Source organism: Sturnira hondurensis, unplaced genomic scaffold (assembly GCF_014824575.4).
Source record: "Sturnira hondurensis isolate 20B ecotype Veracruz unplaced genomic scaffold, ASM1482457v3 Scaffold0024152, whole genome shotgun sequence".
Classification (NCBI taxonomy): Eukaryota; Metazoa; Chordata; class Mammalia; order Chiroptera; family Phyllostomidae; genus Sturnira; species Sturnira hondurensis.
The window spans coordinates 1,046,729-1,067,269 of NW_028096783.1; the positions used below are offsets into that span (position 1 = coordinate 1,046,729).

Consider the following 20,541-nt stretch of genomic DNA (forward strand, 5'->3'; position numbering starts at 1 on the left):
GCTTTCCTTATCTCACAATGGGAATGCATAACGGTACTTTCTCACAGGATGATAATGAAGAATTAAGTGAAATTACAGATGGGCCTATAAAAAGAGATATTGTTACTGTTAATAGTTGTCATCATTGTTGGGACTTTACCATGGGTAGTTTTTTTGTCCCTTGTGTGTTTATCTTCTAATTCACAATGTGCCAGCTTGCAGAATAATACTCTTTAAACATTGCTAGGGACTTCTGGTCAAGATGGCAGCATAGGTAAACATGGCTTGCCTCCTCTCACAACCACATAAAATTACAGCTAAATTATAGAACAACCATCACTCAGAACCATCAGAAATCAAGCTGAATGGAAGTCTGACAATTACAGAACTAAAGAAATCAGATCCATCCAGACTAGTGGGGGGGGGGGGGTGGAGACACAGGATGGGCTAGTCCCACAGCTACATGTGGTGGATAAAAATTTGGGAGGGATAGCTCAGGAGCAATGAGTCCCAGCCCTTTAACAGTTCCCTAGCCCAGGGTTCCAGTGCCAGGAAGGTAAGTCCCAATAACTTCTGACTGCAAAAACCAGCAGGAACTGTGTTGCTAGAAGAAACTTCTGTAGTTCCAAACAGTTCCTCTTAAAGAATCCACACACGGACTTACTCAGCTTCACTCCATCTGACCTCCAGCACTGGGATAACAGCTTGAAAGGCACCAAAGGCAAACAGAGATGAACTGAAGTGTCTGGCATCAAGGCAAGAACTGGGGGACAGCTTTCTCCCAAACAGAAAGGGAAGCAGAAACCATCGTCCTTGTTTTGAGCCTTCCACTCATGAAGCCAACAAGCAGGTGCCATATTTGAGACTCCATCAACCTGGCTAACATGGTTTGCCCTACCCTGGAGATCCCACCTACCTTATAGACCCAACCCAAGCTGTTAACAGAAAGTTTTCCGTATGAATGGCTGGTCCTGACTCATGCTTCACAACTTCTAAATCCTCTCAGACAAGCAACGGTGAGCCCTCATATCTCTTGATAAGTGGCCCCAGGCCCAGCACTAGCAGCAGACAGACCAGATTCACAGCTTGGCCTCCCCTGTGAATCTCCAAGCCCAGCACAAATAGCAGCCATCTCAGATTGCTTTATAGCTCAGGCAGGGTGGCCCCAGGCAAAACACAGGTAGGGGCTGACCTTGGCTTACACCACCCAGGAAACCCCAGAGCCTGTGTACCCAGTGTACAGCTACAGACCATGTCAGAGCACCACCACCCTACCCCTGCACAGCTGATCCTTCACCAGAGGGTGGATGTTAGTGGTCAGTGGTCACAGTCAATCCTTGTAGCTGACTGGCCTGGGTAAATCCCTCCCACTGACCTGCCAACAACAACCAAGGCTCAACTAGAGGAGGTGTGCCCTCAGTCCTCACAGAGGACTACTACACTAGGCCACACTACCAAGATATGGAGTCACAGCAGCTCTACCTAATACACAGAAACAAACACAGGAAGGCTCCCAAAATGAGGAAAGAATAAACATGGCCCAAATGAAAGTACAGATCAACACTGCAGAAAAGAACTAAACAAAAGGAATATAAGCAATCTATCACATGCAGGGTTCAAAGTATTGGTTATAAGGATGCTCAAGGAACTTAGTGAGGACCTCAACAGCATAAAAAAATCCAGTCAGATATATAAATAGCCAATAGATATATGAAAAGATGCTCAGCATCACTGACCACCAGAGAAATGCAAATAAAAACCACATTGAGATACCATCTCACACCTATCAGAATGGCCATCATCAATAAATAAATAAAAGCAAGTGCTGGTGAGGATGTGGAGGAAGGGGAACCCTTCTGCATTGTTGGTGGGAATGCAGATTGGTGCAGCCACTATGAAAAGCAACGTGGAGATACCTCAAAAAATTAAAATTGGATCTGCCTTTTGACCCAGCAATCCCACTTCTGGGACTATATACAAAGGAACCAAAAACACTAATTCAAAAGAACACAAGCACCTCTATGCTCATTGGTAGCATTATTTACAATCACCAAGATATGGAAACAGCCCAAGTGTCCATCAATAGATGAGTGGATAAAACAACTATGGGACATTTACACAATGGAATACTACTTGGCCATAAAAAGGAAGAAAATTTTACTCTTTACAACAGCATGGATGGGACTGGGGAACATTATGCTAAGTGAAATGAGCCAGTCAGAGAAATACAAACAAATACAATAAATACCACATGATTTCACTCCTATGTGGAATCTAATGAACAAACTGAAATAACAAGTAAAACAGAGACAGACTCACAGATGGAGAACAGATGACAACTAGGTGCTGGGGGGGAGGTTAGGGGGTGGAGGGATTGAGTAAAAAGGAAAAAGGACTCATGGACATGGACACCAGTGTGGTGATTGCTGTGGGGAGAGGGGTATAGGGTACTAAATGTAAAAAAATATAATAAAGATGATATATTTAAAATAAATAAAACAAACAACCAATTGTAAAAAAAAGATCCAGTCAGAAACAATTTACTAATTGAAATAAAGATCAATTGACAGGGAAACAACAGTAGAGTAGATGAAGTTGACAATCAAATCACTGATTTGGAACATAAGGAAGCAAAAAACAAGCAATCAAACAAGAATAAGAAGGTATACAAAAATAAATGAATAAATAAAGATAGTATTAGCAGCCTCTGGCACAACTTTAAGAAGTCCAACATGCACCTCATTGTAGTGCCAGAAAGAGAAGAGAAAGAGAATGCAATTGAATTGCAAGAGAATTCAAATCTATTTGAAAAAATAGTGAAGGAAAACTTCCCTAATTTGGTGAAGGAAATAGACATACAAGTCCAGGAAGCACAGAGAGTCCCAAACAAGATAGACCCAAAGAGAACCACTCCAAGACACATCATAATTAAAATGTCAAAGCTTAAAGATAAAGAGGGAATCTTAAAAGCAGCAAGAGAAAAGAAGTTAGCTATCTACAGGGAAGTCCCCATGAGACTTTCAGCTGATTTCTCAAAAGAAACTAGAGGGATTGGCAAGAAACAGTCAAAGTCATGTAAAGCAGGGACCTACAGCCAAGACTGCTCTACCCAGAAAAGCTATCATTTAGAACCAAAGGTCAGATAAACAGCTTTCCAGACAAGAAAAAACTGAGGGAGCTTATTATCACCAAACCATTATTATATGAAATGTGAAAGGGACTTATTTAAGAAAAAGAAGATTAAAACTATGAATAAAATGGCAAAAAATACAAATCTGTCAGCAATTGAATCTAAAAACAATCTAAGCAAACAGAAGAACAGAGACAGCATCATGGATAAGGAGAGTGTTTTGATGGTTGTGGGACGGGAGGGAGTTGTAACAGAATGGGTGGGAGGTGAGGGGATTAAGAAATACAAAGAGGTAGTTACAGAATAGCCTTGGGGATGTGAAGTGCATTTCCTACTCCATAGGAAACGGAGTAGCCAAAGAACTTACACACATGACCCACTGACATGAACCATGGTGGGGGGGATTGCCTGAGGGAGTGGGGGGTGCTGGTTAGAGGAGGGAAAATCAGTACAACTGTAATAGCATAATCAGTAAAATATAATTTAAATAAAAACATTGCTTTACCTCACTGCCCTCCCCAGGCACCTACATCTTCTCCTCCTAGCGGGCCCCCCAGTCACCAGGGGCCGCTGGCTTCCTGAAGCCGTCCTGAGCCCATTGTTGCCCTCAGCACTGGGGCTGCACCTTATGGACAGCATTTATCACTTGTACTGTGTTTTGAGATCCCCTGCTTGATTCAACTCAACATTCCCAGTGAATAAAAGAAGGATGGAAAGAAGAAAGGAAAAGGCTGAGGACCACGTGCAAATTCTGTTCCAAAAGAGCCCTCGCTGGGACTGCACTCCTGGACGAGTCCTTTGAGTTCTGTGTTTGGGGCCCTATTGGAGCAGGAGCTGTTTTCACTCTGGTGTGGCCCCTACGATCAGGCCACTACTCGGCGCACCTTCCCTACACAGAGAACAGACCCTCTGCCATCAAGCGGGGTTCCTTACTATGCCACACACATCACTCTACTCTGTTGAGTCTTATTTTTTTTACCAAGTTTACCTTGTCTCCAAAACCTTACCCACCCAAGTTCTAGGAGTGCCAATAAACTTTCCTTAATATATTTTACCCCTAATTTAAGAAAATCTAACATATACACAACATAGTCAGTCTCTGTTCTCAGTTCTTTATATATTTTATATATTAATTTATTTTAGTGTCACGATTACTATGCAAGGTAGCCATTATTATTATCCCATTGTTACTGATGAGGAAACTGAGGCACAGAGAGATTAAGTGGACTTGGCCAAGGTCATACAGCTAGTGAGTGGGGGAATCTGAACCCCACGGTCTGTTTCAGACTCTATGTACTTCACCACCACACTAAAACATCTTTCTAATCAATAGCTTTTAACTTCTATACTCTATCACATTTATATTTTCAGTAAAACTATGAGTAATATTGCACAAATTTATTTTTTCTTATACTTTCATAGCTCATAGCATAAAGTTAATGCCTCATCAACACTGATTATTAGAGCTCCGACAAGGTGGCTCAGTTGGAGTGCTATCCTGGTCTCAAAAGGTCACAGGTTTAATTTCCAGTCAGGGCACATACCCGGGTTGTGGTTTTGATCTTTGGTTGGGGAACATACAGGAGGCAACCAGTTAATGTTTTCCTTCCTCTTTCTTTCTCTTTCTCTTTGCCACCCTCTCTCTCTCTCTCTCTCTCTCCCCACTTTCCTCTCTCTCTCCCCAACTTTCATTTCTCTCTAAAGGCAATGAAAAAAATTGTCCTGAAGTGAGGATAAAAAAAATACTATTAGAGAGAGACTTCCGCCAAGATGGAGGCATAGGTGGAAACACTGTGCCTTCTCCCACAACCAAGTTTGAATACAACAAAGGTTTAGTAAACAAAGACACAGCCAAAGAACAGAAAATTGAACTATACAGAAGTCCGACAACAACGAACCGTTCAACCAGGACCAGTAAGAGGGGCGGAGCCAGGAGCGGAGCAGGGTCAGGCAGGAAAGATCCCCGGACCCAGGCACGCAGGTAGCTTGGACCCAGTTGGGGTGCGGGCAGACTGACCGAAGTCACACATTTGTGGACAGTGAGATGGATCGTGCAGGCCCCAGCGGGCGAACCCAGTGGCGGAGGGCTGACTGCGCTTGCACATTTGCGCACAGTGGGACAGAACGCGCAGGCCCCGGTGACGGTGGCAGCTGCGGCGGCGGCAGCAGACAGGAGCGCCATTGCTCCTCTTTGACCCCGCCCCCACATACAGCATCACAACCCAGCGACTGGGTCACCCCACCATTGCAAACACCTAGGGCACCGCTCCTCATACGTAACAGGCACGAACAGTCCAAAACATAACTCAAGAACTCAAGGCCCCAGAGCTGATAACTCTAAGTGACCAGGAAATAGCCAGCCTCTCAGATGCACAGTTCAAAATACTGGTGATCAGGATGCTCACAGAACTGGTTGATTTTAGTCACAAATTAGAGGAACATATGAAGGCTAAACTAATTGAAATGAAGGGAAATGCACAGGAAACCAATAGTGCTGGAAACGAAACTGGGACTCACATCAAGGGAGTGGACCAGAAGGAATGAAAAAATGACCAAACAGAAAAATGTGAACTAACAAGAATTCAAAAAATGAGGATAGGCTTAGGAACCTCCAGGACATCTTTAAACGTTACAACATACGAATTATAGGGGTACCAGAAGGGGAAAAGAAACAGCCACGAGTGGAAAACATATTTGAACAAATAATAAAGAAGAACTTCCCCAGTCTGGCAAAGGAAATAGACTTCCAGGAAATCCAGGAAGCTCAGAGAGTCCCAAAGAAGTTGGACCCAAGAAGGAACACACCAAGGCACATCAGAATCACATTAGCCAAGATTAAAATGAAGGAGAGAATCCTAGAAGCAGCAAGAGATAAGGGGATGGTCACCTACAAAAGAGTGTCCATCAGACCGTCAGCGGATTTCTCAAGAGATCTTACAAGCAAGAAGGGGCTGGAAAGAAGTATTCCAAGTCATGAAATCCAAAGACCTACAGCCAAGATTGCTTTATCCAGCAAAGCTTTCATTTAGAATGGAAGGACAGATAAAGTGCTTCTCAGATAAGGTCAAGTTCAAGGAGTTCATCATCACCAAGCCCTTATTATATGAAATGCTAAAGGGACTTATATAAGAAAAAGAAGATGAAAAATGTTAACAGTGAAAGAACAGCAAACTCACAGTTATTAACAACCACACCTAAAACCAAAGCAAACCAAGAGGACAGCTAGATCAGGAGTGGAACCATAGAAATGAAGAACACATGGAGGGTTAGCAACAGGGGAGTGGGAGGAGGAGAATGGGGGAGAAGGTACAGAAAATAGCATAGACAGTAGGTAGAAAATAGATAGGGGGAGGGCAAGAATAGTAGGGGAAATATAGAATCTAAAGAACTTGAGACACGGGGTCATAAACTAAGGGGGGGAATGGTGAGGGAGGGGGTGTGCAGGGTGGAGGGGAATGAAGGGGGGAATAGAACAACTGTAATGGTATAATCAATAAAAAATATATATTATAAAAAATAAAAAATAAAAAAATAAAGCAACCAAAAAAATACTATTAGCAATTGAATCTTTATATGATTATATAAGCCCTGGGGGAGGTACCTAACCTCAGAATGTACTTTATGAACCTTTATGGCAGACCTGGGAGAAAGACAGGCTGGTTCATTTAACAGGTAAGAAAAAGTTAAGTAATTATTCTAAATCGCACACTAAACAGCAGTGCCTGGACCGAACCAAGACCACCTGACTCGAAGTCAGGGCACTTTTCTAAACTAGCAGTGGAGACACTTGGAATGTGGGCAGGAAATAAGGAACATGAGAAAAGCAAATGCCCTTATTAATACCTCTCCTCGCCTTTTGCATATTTTTCAATAAAAACAATGACTGTGGCCAAAAGCCTGGCTCTCAGCTGCCCTCTGATGTGTGGAGACCTAGCTCGCACACATCACAGGCTCATTCTGGGGACCTGACCTCACTCTCAAATGGATTTGAGACCAGTAATTATTTAGCATTTCAGAAGGCACTGGTATCCTACACAAGCCAGCTTCTCACCTGTTTTTCGTGCCGTGGTCCCGAGAACGGAGGTCGTCTTTGCTGGCCAACTGAGCTGCCACACTGCTTGCTTCCTCTTCTGTCTCACTCGGGCTGTCCTGCGGATGGCTTTCCTCCTCCAAGCTATCCGTCTCCACATTGTGGTCCTGGATTCTGTCTTCAAGTTCAGATGGGGAATTAATTTCTTGAATGAGGCTTTCTGAATCAGCTTCCAGGGAGTCTTTTGAAATCAGATGTAAGTCTTCTTTCTTACAAGGTAACTTTGCAGACTGAACTTTTAAGTTGGTACGATAGACAGGAGATTGAACAGAGAGCTTGGGAATTAATTTACTATGACTCATCTTGAAAAAATACAAAAATTAACAGGGGTACTTTTGTTGATAGAAGCAGTTGGCTGAATATTTAAAGTTGTGGTTCACCAAAGCATTACCTAAAAAAATTATATTTATGTTACTCTGTGGTTATTCTGAAATCTCTTTAATTGCAATTTAATCAAAAACTTAGGCGAGGACAAAAACCTTGTTATATTATCTGCAGGCTTTCGTGTGCGCCCTTTCGTGTGTGACAGGTTAAGTCTATTGGCAACATTATTGTGTTTTTCTCTCTGGAGGAATGCATGTGACGAAGAGCTTCAAACCAGCCTGGGCAATTAAGGGCCGCTTCACTGAGGAAATCAAATGGCTCACGGAAGCACATTCTTTTTCCAGCTTCCAAGGCCCTCTGACAGACAAGCCTGGACATGCCAAGTGGTAATTATGAACTGGACTTTGATGGCCTTATTTCAAATACCCAGGACACTGATACAAATATGTCATTGTTCAGTTGTATTCAGCCAAAACAGGTTCATGGTCTGTCTTCTGGAAAGCAAAGGAGGCAGAGGGAGCAAGAGTGTCGTTTCCATGGTCAGAACTGTACAGAGGGAAGCTGTTTGGCTCCTAGACCTGCACTGGCTGGCTTCATCATTCGGAGGTCTTTTTGGTATCCAGGCTGCTACTAGATCAGAATGTGTAATTTAAGGGGTCGTTACCAGGAGATCAATATATATATATATATATATATATATATATTTAAAAATGGTTAAAACTGTTCAACAAAAGATTTGGCCATCTTGTGAATTCTACCACTGAGCAATTCACAGCAGAGGCCGGATGCCCACCTACCTGAAAGAGATGCTGTCCCCGGGAGTGTTGGGAGATTGGCCTGAATAAAGGTGAGATCTCTTCTCACTCTCTTAAGAGTGTCCCTGAGAGAGAGCCCTCCCCACCTCAAAAGGCCGTTGTGAAGGCCCAGGAGGCGGTTTATGGAAAGGGTGCTTTGAGTTCACCACAGCCTGACAGGAGATGATGGTTTTGGATTGGGCTCCCTTTCATCTCTGCCCAGCCTTTCTCTCTGCTCTGTCTCCTCTCTCATTGCTTTTATGCCATTTTTTTCTGTAGGTCAGATTACAGAAACCTTCCACATCGAGATTACTGCAAAATTTGCTTTAAAAGGTTTGCTCTTTTTTTTTTTTGCTAGATCGTAATTTTAGTTAAACAACATGACCTTATTCCTACTCCTGGCATTGCTTATGTTGACTTCGTTGCTAACGTTCCCAAGAAACATCATCAATTCCTCAGGGGAAAGTACCTAGCTAACAAAACAGACAAAAGGTAACGTTCGTATGGAAATATTACTGTCCGGGTGTACAGACTGGTTTGCTGTATTGTCTCTTGCTTGAAAAATAATGTCTATTTCATTCTACTGTATTAATTTAAATTTGGCAAGCTAACGAATTGTTATTTTTTAGGATATTTTTACAAAGCAGCAAATCAAGCAAGTCACTGAAGGTTTTAAAACGTCTGTTTTACTGCAAGAGTTCAAGTCACTGTACTTGGGTTCTTAAAGAAAAAGCTTAAAACAGTCATTATATTTCAATTTGGAAAATGCTCCTTCACGACATTAGTCTCTCAAACTTCTCTTCTTAAATGAGATAGTGTCTGTTGCAGTTCATCAATAAAAAAATGTCCATAAAAGAAATAGGTTTTTTGTTCATAGATTAACGAAATTTGTGAGAGCAGGAAGAAAGCAAAGCCAAACACCACAGGTGAAGCTGGGTCTCCCGCGGAGGCCCACCCAACCTCGCACGGGCTGGGCCCAAGAGCAGTTAGTTGAAGCCGGTAGCTCGGTTCACTGAGAAAGGGGGCATTTTAAAAGTAATGGAGGTGGCTCCCTAGCCGCCCAGCAGTTTTCTCCTTAACTTCCTGACCAAAAGAGGCAGGCAAATCTCGTAAACAAGACCCACAGGGATACCGCGGGTCCAGTCCACTAGCCCTGGGAGGAACCAATTTCCTGCGGTGAGTGAAAGGGACCCCACTTGCGCTCACCGAGATGAATGGGAGAGAAAAAGTTGCCCCGTTTTGGAACAGGCCAGCACTGCGCATAGGCGCGTTCGGATTTGTTTTCTCCCTTTGCTTTTTCTCTGATGGACAAACAACAGTAGGCAGCTGGGCGGTTTAAATCCAGTACGCGCCAGGGTCCGGCCGGGCTGGTGCTCAAGACAGACCTTAACCGAGGGCAGAGCGTCTCGGGAATCTGGGCACCTAAGCCGGCTCCGGTGCCTCCGGCCGCCCCACCCACTTCCCAAGCCCCGGGACCCTAGTTCCTGTTTCGCCCACCGCCGGCCCTTCCCGTACTGGTCCTAAATGCTGTCGGAGTCGGCCCCTTCAAGTTCTCCCGAGTCCCTGTCCCGTTTCCCCTCCATGCCCCGGCCCCCCGCGCCACCCACTCCCTCCGGGTGCAACCATCTTCACCTGCCCCGCGCTCCTCCACCGCAGCCGAGGCCTCCGGGCCGCCGCGTCCTCCGGGCCGCCGCCACCCCGCCCTCGCCCCGACGCCGGGCACCGCCCTGGTCCCTGCCCACCCGCGTCGCCTAGCGTTGCCCTGGAGATCGAGGCCGGTGAACGACGCCGGCCTAGTGGGGGCAGTGAGCAGGGCCACCACGGGGAGGCGACACCTCCTGCTCAGGCGGACCGGGTGGGAATGGCGAGGATGGGGCAGTGGGACAGTACCAGGACCGCGGGGCTCTGCGTGAGGCTGCTGTCAGGCCAGCCCTATTTCCCAAAGCTGGGAAGTGAGGAAGGGCAGGCCATCAAGTGGGAGGAGGTATTTGCGACAAACATCGCCAAGAATAGGTGAGGAACTTCTCCAAACCAAGGGAAAGAATCTAATGAAAGAATGGGCAAACGATTCAAACAGGAATTTCACAAAAGAAATCCAAATGAAGGGGACGTGGGGAGGTAGCAGAGAGGAAAGTGGGGGCGCTAAATGGAGACAGGAGACTTGACTTGGGCTGGCGAACATATAGTGTTCAAATGATGTAATACAGAAATGCACACTTTAAACTTATGTAATTTTATTAACCAATGTCACCCCTATTAATTCAATGAAAATTAAAATAAACAAAAATCCAAATGACCAGTAAATATTTATTAATTAAAAAGGTGCTTAATTCATTAATCATTGGAAGAGGACAAATGACAGCCAGTGGATATGACGCCATACTCACCAAACGGGCGGTGTCTGAGGGCGCCAGGGGTTGGGGAGGATGGAAAGCAAGGACCCTCTCGCTGCTCATGGGAGTATGACGTGGAGCGACCACTCTGGAAACATGGTTTGACAGTAGCTAGGATATGTGTATCCTATGATTCAGTAATGTCACTTTTAGGTATTCACCCTAAAAAAGTGTGAGTTCATGTGCACCCAAACTGGAAATAACAACAGGATGGCTCATTAAACCGTGGTGTTCCATACACTGGCACAGTGCGCGACAGTGAAAAGGAGTGCACTGCAGCTGCATGAAACGACACACAGACACCTTAACAACACATCCTGAGAAAAAAACTGACCTGTTAAGTTCCTGGATGCATTCTTAGTGGGGAAAGCTGAGTAAAAGCAAAGTAGTGATAACCCTAAAGTTAGGAGAACAGTCAGCTCTGGCAGGCAGGGTCGGGACTTTGGGGAAGAGTGCTTTTGAGATTTTATTTCCTGACTTTTAATGCTGGTTACATAGATATTTATTTTATAATAATTCACTAAACCATACATTTATATATATGTAAAATATTTCACATAAAAGGCCTCAAAGAGTAAAGAAGGAATGTTTTAGAAATTAAATTCACATTAAAATCACAAGTAGATTTTAAAAAATTTTATTATTTATGCTATGACAGTTGTCTTAGCATAAGACAACTTACCATATTAGCGTATTTTTCCCCTTAGCCCCTCACCCCCCGCCTGCCTCCCACTCCCACAGTCCCTACACCGTTGTCCATGTCCATGGGCCATGCATACACATTCTTTGACTAATCCCTTCACCTTCTCTCAGTCAGTCCCCACATCCCCCTCCCCTCTTACAGCTGTCAGTCTGTTCCATGTTCCCATGTCTCTGGTTCTATTTTGGTTGTTAGTTTATTTGTTCACTCAATTCCACTTATAAGTGAGATCATATGGTATTTGTCTTTCATTGACGGGCTTATTTCACTCAGCCTAATAGTCTCCAGTTCTATCCATGCCATCCCAAAAGGTAGGAGCTCCTTCTTTTTTAGTGCTGCATAGTATTCCAATGAAAACAAGTAAATTTGAGTAGCTGCCTTCAACAAAGCAAGAATGATTTAATACTAGCTGCCTAATAAATGATAAGGAATACAGAAAATTGGAAAATAGCCTTACTATTCAATTTTATCAATTTTGTTCTTTTCATTAGAATGTTTTTGTTTTTGTCTTTATTTTTTGTTTTATGAGTGCAAAATAGGACCTCAATGTTTTTTGATGAAAGGAAAGCAAAGAGGTTATTCTGCCCAGTATATTACACAGATTAACATTAGAGCAAGTGCGAACATGCAAACAGACCCCAGCACGAATAGGAGGATTTACTCCCCGTTGCAGCTTCCAGAATATGTTACAGAATCAGTGCTGAGTCATTCACACTCAGCCACCTTCTCATCTGCTGCTCGGTCGACACGGACAACATGGTTCTTCAGACTCTTCAAGTGCCTCTGCACAGTTCAGAAAGACTTCTGACTGCTCTTCCACGTGGTTCCCGTGTGATCCAGGAGGTGACCGATCCAGTAGCTACTTGTGGAGACTGGTCCCACACGCAAGACGGAGCACTCTGAGCTGGACTCCCTCCTCCTCCCTCTGCACTGGCTATCCTGCTGTTTCTGGCTCAGAGCGATTGGGGATCATAAACACAGATGGCAGTCAGCGTCCAAGCAGGGGAGAGAAGTCACACCAATTACTTTAATGAAATAATTTAGTGAAGATTCACTGATGTAAAAGTTGAAAGGGAAACGTTGAAAAGAGGGTAAAAATCATGCAATCTACTTTGCAAAGGTTTTAATCCAAAATATTAAAATGTTTAAAATTTTAAGAGATAAACTCTCAATCACCAAAAAAAAGTTTTTTTAGGATGACCAGTCTTGAGAATCTTAGAGGATTGCAGTTGTGATCAATATATGTTTATACAGCTAATGTAATTCAACAGACAGAAGTACAGGTGCCTCCAACGCTGTTCCAGCAGGAGGCAAGTACTGGGGCGCCCAGGAGAGCAGGGCACCCCAGAGCTCTCGGAACGAGAGATCCTACAGGGTGGCTCCTAAGGATACAAATTAACAAATTCTCAAGGGCTGACTTTTTTCTTTATTGTTTTCTTTGTTCTCTTTCTGAAAAATAATTTTAAGGCATTTTTACTGTGGACATTTTAAAACATACACAACAGTAGAGAGACAAGTGTGAGGAACACACACGTGGCCTTCTCCGGCTTCGACAAACACCGGCCTGTGTGCAGGCAGGTGTGCTGTGCTCCGCCCCTGATACAGTTAACAGCAAATCCCACTGTCCTGGGGTTTCATCCAGAAGTGCTTCAGGATGTAGCTCTAAGAAGGGGTAATTTTAAAATAACTGCAACAGCATTATCCCAGCTCAAATAAAATTAACAATGACTCCTTAATATTTAATGCTGAGTCAATGTTCATACTTCCCAGGTTGTTTTCTACAAGTCTTTTTAAAATCAGCTGGTTTGAATCAGGAATCAAACAAGTCTATAAAGTGATTTTTTAAAATAACAGCTTCAGTGAGATACAAACCACACACCACACAGTTCACCCCTGTGAAGTGCACAGCCCCAGAGTTTTTGAGAGATGTGCAACCATCACCTCCATCCGACTCCAGAACACCCCCACCAAAACCCCAGAGCCATAGTGGTCACTCTTCACCCCTCCACCCCGCAGACCTTGGCGACCGCTAGTCCTCTTCTCGTCTCCGCAGATCTGTCTGTTCTGGAGCCAGCGTGTGTTCGTGTGCCTGGCTGGCTTCTTTCACTTAGCTCAATGTTTCCAAGGTTTGCCATGTGGCAGCATGTCTCAGTACTTCATTTCCTTTTATTGCCAAATAATATCTCGCTACATGGTTAGACCACGCCTTATTTATCCATTCACCCGCTAACAGACATTTGGTTGTTTTTCTCTTTTCACTACGGTAAACAATGCTGCTGTACACATTTGTGTACAAGGTTTGTGTGGACATGTTTTCAGTTCTCCTGGGTGGCTACCTAGGAGTGGACTTGCTGGATGATATGGTGACTCTATGTTTAACATTCTGAGGAGCTGCCAGACTGTGGGTGAAACACTTTATATTCCTACCAGTGATCTACGGAGGTCCTCATTTCTCTACAGCCTTTCCAAAGCTTGTTGTTGTCTGTCTTTCCTATTATAGCCATCCTTGGGGGTGTGAAGCTCTATCTCACTGTAGTTTCGACTCAAACTTCCCTAATGACTGATGATGTTAAACATCTTTTCACATGTTTATGGCCATTTCTATTACACAGTGACTTTAACAATGTATTTCAATTTTCAGACTAAGGAGTTGGTATCTGAGCAATCTGGAAAAGTGATGCCCCTGCCCCCCAACCAAGATGGAGGCATGAGCAGAAATGCTTCGCTTCCTCGAACAACCAAAAGAAGGATAACAACCAACTTAAAAGCAAAGAACAACCAGAACTGCCAGAAAATCATTTGCATGGAAGTCCAACGACCAAGGAGTTAAAGAAACATTCATCCAGACAGGTGAGGGCGCAGAGATGGGCAGCTGGGCTGGAGAGGACCTGCAACAAGGCAAGGTGGCAGACCCAGTGGGCGATCCCACCTTCGCGTGCAGACAAGCAGAGGAACAACAGGGGAGCAAGACAGCCTGCGAAACCCAGGGTTTCGGCATGGGAAACTAAAGATTCAAAACCCCTGGCTGTAAAAAATCTGTGGCAGTTGTGGCGGTGGGAGAAACTCCCAGGCTCACAGGAGAGTTCACAATCCACTTGTGGGTAGTGGGGGGAGCAGCAGAAAGTGGGAGGAGAGCAGAGCAAGGGACATTGTTCCCTCTCTGACTACCCCCTGCCCCACATACAGCACCACAAGCAGCAAAGAGGGTTGCCGGGCCCTGGCAAATACCTAAGGCCCCACCCCTTTCTAAGTGACAGGCCCGCTGAGACAAGGTAATATGGCCCAAATGAAAGAACAGATCAAAGCTCCAGAAAAAGAACTAAGTGACGAGGAGATACCTAACCTATCTGAGGCAGAGTTCAAAACACTGGTAATCAGAATGCTCACAGAATTGATTGAGCTCAGTCACAAAATGAAGGAAGAAATGAAGGCTACCCAAAGTAAAACAAAGGAAATATACAGGGAACCAAGAGTGAAGGGAAGGAACCTGGACTCAAACAACAATTTGGAACAAAAGGAAGAAATAAGCATCCAACCTGAACAGAATGAAGAAACAAGAATGCAAAAAAATGAAGAGAGGCTTAGGAACCTATGGGACAACTTTTAGTATTCCAGTATCTGAATCATGGGGGTGCCAGAAGGAGAAGAGGAAGAGCAAGAAATTGAAAACTTATTTGAACAAATAATGAAGAGCACCCCCGCCCCCGCCCAATCTGGGGAAGGAAATAGACTTCCAGGAAGTCCAGGAAGCCCAGAGAGTCCCAAAGAAATTGGCTGGACCCAATGAGGAACACACCAAGACACATCATAAAGTTACCCAAGATTAAAGATAAGAAGAGAATCTTAAAAGCAGCAAGAAGAAAGGAGAGTTACCTACAAAGGAATGTGCATTAGACTATGAGCAGATTTCTCAAAAGAAACCTCGAAGACAAGAAAGGGCTGGAAAGAAGTATTTGAAGTCATGAGCCCTGGCTGGTGTAGCTCAGTGGATTGAGCGCGGGCCTGCAAACCACACAATCGCAGTTCAATTCCCAGTCAGGGCACATGCCTGGGTTGCAGGCCAGTTCCCAGCAGGGGACACATGAGAGGCAACCATACATTGATATTTCTCTCCCTCTCCTTCCCTTCCCCTCTAAAGATAAATAAATAAAAATTAATAAAATAAAATAAAAAAAAGAAGTATTTGAAGTCATGAAAGGCAAGGACCTACATCCAAGATGACTCTATCCAGAAAAGCTTTAATTTAGAATGGGTAGGCAGATAAAGTGCTTTCCAGGTAAGGTCAAGTTAAAGGAATTCATTATCACCAAGAAAAAATTGGGACAATTGTAATAGCATGATGAATAAAATACACTTAAAAAATAAAAAGTGATGCCCTTAAGCTTCCTTTCTTTCTAGTATAAAATGTTCCAGGCTCATCTCACACATTTCTTGCCCCAAACTGGAGTTAGCCAGTTCTCCAAGGAGCCTGGGGTCGTTTTAGTGAGAATGTTATTTAGAGGCTACAATCTAGGGACTAAGGATGTTTCTTGTTACTGAAATATTGAGGGGGGGGGCGACAAAAAACCAGAATGGTCTTCTGGAGGGTGGCCCTCTTGTAGTACAGGCTTCCTCTGCCAGGTGAGTGTTCTAGGAACCCTTCTGTATCAGTGCACCAGCTGGCATTGTTGTCAGAGGCTGCATTCAGCTTCAGTGAATATTTTTTGAAGACTCTTTCAACGTGTTTGCCCATTTCATGATGGGTGATTTACGAGCACACCTGCTCACACCTTGCTGAGTGGTCAGCAGTTTTTGACCCCAAACGGCATGACCCCATGCCCCACCTTCCCTATCCACCCGATCTCTCCCCAGGTGACTTTTGTTATTTTCCTGGATGAAAAGAGTCTCAAAGGGAACGTTTTGCCGATGTGGAAAAGATGAAACAAAAAACAGCATAAGTACTAAAAGGTATCAAAATCAATGAGTTTAAAACCTGTTTCGAGCCGTGGAAAAAACTTCTCAATAGGTGTATTGCATCAAATGGAGAGTACTTTGAAGGTGACTGAAGTTACACCATGCAAGAATAAACATATAACTTTTTATAAATAAATCCCAGGTTTTTGGGGACCCTGCTCATAGTTACTGTCTACAGGCTGCTTTGGTGGGAAAAACTAGAAAATACTTCTTTGCTTCTTTTTTCAAGAGAAAAATACATTATGAATGAATGAATGTTTTTATTTCCAATTCAAATGTGAGAATACCAGATCCATATATATATGGATATATATATATATATATATATATATATATATAATAGTTTATGCTGNTATTATATTATATATATTATATATATATTATATATATATATATATATATAATCGTTTATGCTGAAAATTTCGGTTCCTATGACAGTCACACATTTTATATGGGACAATGTATACAGTTCATTCGTTTATAATCTCGAAATCACTACACTGCTGTTGTGACTGACAATATGACTACTGCAAACAATCTAAGATTTGTCTGTGGTTCTTTCTTGACATCAAGATGCATATTGATGGTCTGTCTGGTCAAACGTCAATGTTCTCTTTTGCCATTACAGTTGATGCACAGTATCACACTGGTTTCAGGTGTGCAGCACAGTGGTTAGGCACTTCATGTAACTTCCTAAGTGACCACCCTGGGAAGTCTAGGCCCACCTGACTGCCCACCATCAGTGCAGTCACTGATATAATCACTGTGTGCAGTCAGTGCAATGCTACTGACTATATTCCCCGTGCTGACTTCACACCCCATCACTGGTCTATGACTGTCCATCTACACTCCTTAAACCCTTCCCCATTTTCACTCATCCCCCCAAGCCCCCTCCTATCTGGCAACCATCAAAATGTTCTCTGTATCTGTGACTTTGTTTCTGTTTTCTTTTATTTCTTTTGTTAGTTTTTTAGGTTCCACATAAAAATGAAATCACATGGTATCTGTCATTTCTGATGTTGTTAAAACATTGCCATTTCAAAGCTCAGCAAAATGCACAATTTTAAGTGGGTTGATCTTATGGTGTGAAAATTTCAAAAAGCTGTTTAAAACAAAGCACCCTTTCCCAGGACACTGTATTATGTCCATTTTTATAGTATTCTTTTATGTATTTCAGTACAGTTTTGAAGTTTTCTTCTTATAGAAAAATTAATTGTATTAAATTTCAAAATAAAATGTGGTCTAGATAACTGAGATTTAGGCTCTCTCAAGCCACATTGAAAGTCACAGGGTTTAGTACTTTTTCAAGGAACACAACTTTCATTCCACAAATCAGGACTTCATTTACAAAAGGCATCATGTCTTAATTTAAAAGTGTGGCCCATGGTTTCATGGGGATGTAAAACACCTGGCAGAATTACTGTCTCCTTTTACATATCGATGCAGGGCGCGCCCACGAAGTTGGGCCTCTCCACAATTAGATAACGTGAAACTGCCCTGACCAGTGTGGCTCAGTTGGTTGGGTGTCATCTGCGGAGCAAAGGCTGGCCAGTTCAATATCCAGTCAGGGTGAGAAGTAATCAGTTGAATAAATTCTCTTTTTTTAAAGACTGTATTTATTTTGGAGAGATGGGAAGGGAGGGAGAAAGAGAGAGAAACATCAGTGTGATGTGAGAGATACCGAGATCAGTTGCCTCTCACATGTCCCCAACTGAAGGCCTGGCCTGCAACCCAGGCATGTGCCCTGATTGGGAATTGAACCAACAACCTTTTGGTTGGAAGGCCTGTGCTCAATCTGCTGAGCCACACAGCGAGGGCTAAATCTTTTTAAAGAAAAAGATAAAACTACAGAATATCTAAGGAAATCACAGATTTTGTTCAGAACTGGGAAGAAGTGTGGAGATACATTAGTGATAAATTATAGAGTAGTCATAAATAAACAGAAAACTAAATAAGGAAGATGACCAACACTAAAGAACCAAAGGACACACAGAAGGTGTAACCTGGTAAGTTATGTGGCCAGTCTGAGTAGCAGTTACACACTTACAGTAACTTCAGGACTAAATATTGATGTAGTAAAAGCTATGATTATACTGGCAGGACAGAGCATGAGAAATGCGAAACTGCATGCTGGTGACTAGTAGGAGCAGGGGCCATGAGGAACACGTGGAGCTGGGACTTCATCTTCCACAGAGCGAGTGGAATAGCTACCGGCCAGGCCAGATGTCACAGGGGCACCAGAAGGGCATGACACAGACCTCTGACGGCTGCAGGACAGACAGAAAAAAAGCAATGCCCCTGGCAGGGGGGCAGGCCATTTAAGGGAACAGTGGACTACAAGCAAGGAGAATAGCAGTTTCATTTCTTGAGCAGTTTGAAATGGAATCAAAGTGTTAAAGAAAAGTTTCTAAAATATGTATGTGTGAGGGGAAAAATGAAGAAAAGATGGTAGAGGTAAAATGGGGAAAAGATGAGTAAATAAAACTCCTTGGAAATACTGTGATTACAAGATGACAAGATTTAAGTATGGAGAAGAATTTTAAAAAATAGAAATACCATGCCATCTGGAGCTTCCTCCAGAACATCAAATGACTCAGCAAAAAGAAACCAGATTTTTTTTAAGTTGTTTCAAGTTCCGATGTATTTATTCAGTAATATAAGGAGTATCAACTCTCTATGCACAAGGCATTTAAGTAGCTGATGAGGATTCATTGGTCAGCAAAACAGACATACACTGGCCAACGGTGAGTTTTAATGTAATGTCACTACCCTAGCGCTTGCAGCTGTCACCCATCCAGTACACAACAAACCGCCCATTGAGCATCTACAGTGAGTCAGGCCTCGAGCGGCACAGCGCTTCTGCACACACCCAGACTGTCACTCATCGCTGATCCCCAGCTCTCCGCTGTTCGACATTATTGTTCATCTAATTACGGAATACTTTATTACCATCAAAAGATGCGGCATTTTATCTAGTATGTCAGAAATGAATGCCAAATTTACTTTGGCAAGTTGGTCAAGTTCTCGTTAAGCCCGTATTTTTACTATCGTTATCTATCATTATCACGTATTATTATTCATTACTTGGAGTGTGCCCAAACCGCAAGGGGGAATCCCTGCGCCAGACGGTGGCGAAGCTGCCTAGGGGCTGGCAGGGGTGACTTGGCGACATCCTGGTTCCAACCTCGCTCACCCCAACACCAAAGGGAACTTGTGGGGCGGCCCGTCAGAAAGGATGAGCCACGTGGGTGGGCACCCCACAAAATCCACAACTTCATCCTCCTCCTGAAGCACACCCAAAAGGACTATCACCCCACCCTCCCTCCACCCACAGCTTCATCCAGACAGAAAACTCGGGCCTCTTTCCACAATACACACGCTCCCACGCCCGCCAGCCCCATCTTTTTCGGCATGCAGCCCTCCGTCCCGCCTCCTTCGGTCGGTGGCTACCCCCGCAGAGAGTCGGCGTCCACCAGCCCCCGCCCCTCAGCGCGGCTCCCCGACCCCACGCTGGACTGTGAGGACCCACCTAGCCCACGGCCACTCCACAGCCTCCTCTAGGTCCATAGCTGCTCTGTCACCGCCCACTCCGCTTGGGCCCGTTACCCCGGCAACGAGTGCAGCTTCCGGGAGCCCCAGGAGCGTGTTTCCGGGCGGAAACCGAGATCCTGACTCTAGATTCCGGGCTTCGGTTGATGCGAGGCAGTCTCCGCTCTCTCCAGGGCGAATCTCGCAAATCCTGCATCCCCCGGCCAGACAACATCCCTTCCAAGTAAAGAAAACGAAAACCCCTCAGTAAGAAACAGGGCAATGCCCAATAGCGAGTTGATCCAGTCATGCACTGTTCTGACAGCCGGCGATGCCAGACCCGCTTCTGGTTCATCCTGCAAGGGAGTTCTCCTCTGCCTATGGAGGGGAGGCCTGGGGTTCCGGGGAAAGAATGCAAGTCACGGGGCTAGACCTGGGTTTATAAGCAGGGCTTCTCTGGCTCCTTGTGCCTCAGTTTCCTCCTCTGTAAAAGTTAGCTATTATCTGTGAGTCCCTTCTAATTTGAGCCAAATTTAGCGTTTATTGTTCCTTAACTAGGCAGGCGCATTCCCTGATTTATTCATTAAGCAAGCGGTCCTGAGGATTCAGCTGCGAACAAAGTAAACAGTCCCTCTGTGTTTACGTGCCCT

General features: G+C 44.1%; 1 protein-coding gene and 1 long non-coding RNA gene across 3 annotated transcripts in view; both read right to left on the reverse strand.

Moving 5' to 3' along the window:
* Positions 1-10,001, reverse strand: part of JHY (junctional cadherin complex regulator) — an 85,288-nt gene extending 75,287 nt beyond the window's left edge. The window contains exons 1-2 of one of the 2 annotated variants that reach the window (XM_037038245.1): positions 9,950-10,001; positions 7,161-7,590 (exon numbers count right to left, since the gene is read on the reverse strand). In XM_037038245.1, coding sequence (XP_036894140.1) covers positions 7,161-7,501 — 341 coding nt within the window. In that variant the 5' untranslated portion in view covers positions 7,502-7,590; positions 9,950-10,001. Of the gene's footprint in view, positions 1-7,160; positions 7,591-8,320; positions 8,804-9,949 lie in introns of those variants that run through there. The other variant, XM_037038244.1, reaches the window with a different exon arrangement.
* A 1,940-nt stretch (positions 10,002-11,941) lies between these two features.
* LOC118981492 (uncharacterized) lies at positions 11,942-19,959 on the reverse strand. Its single transcript, XR_005065350.1, has 2 exons — positions 19,893-19,959; positions 11,942-12,792 (listed from the first exon to the last, which is right to left on the reverse strand). It is a non-coding gene; the product is annotated as an uncharacterized LOC118981492 (long non-coding RNA).
* Between the last annotated feature and the right edge of the window lie 582 nt (positions 19,960-20,541).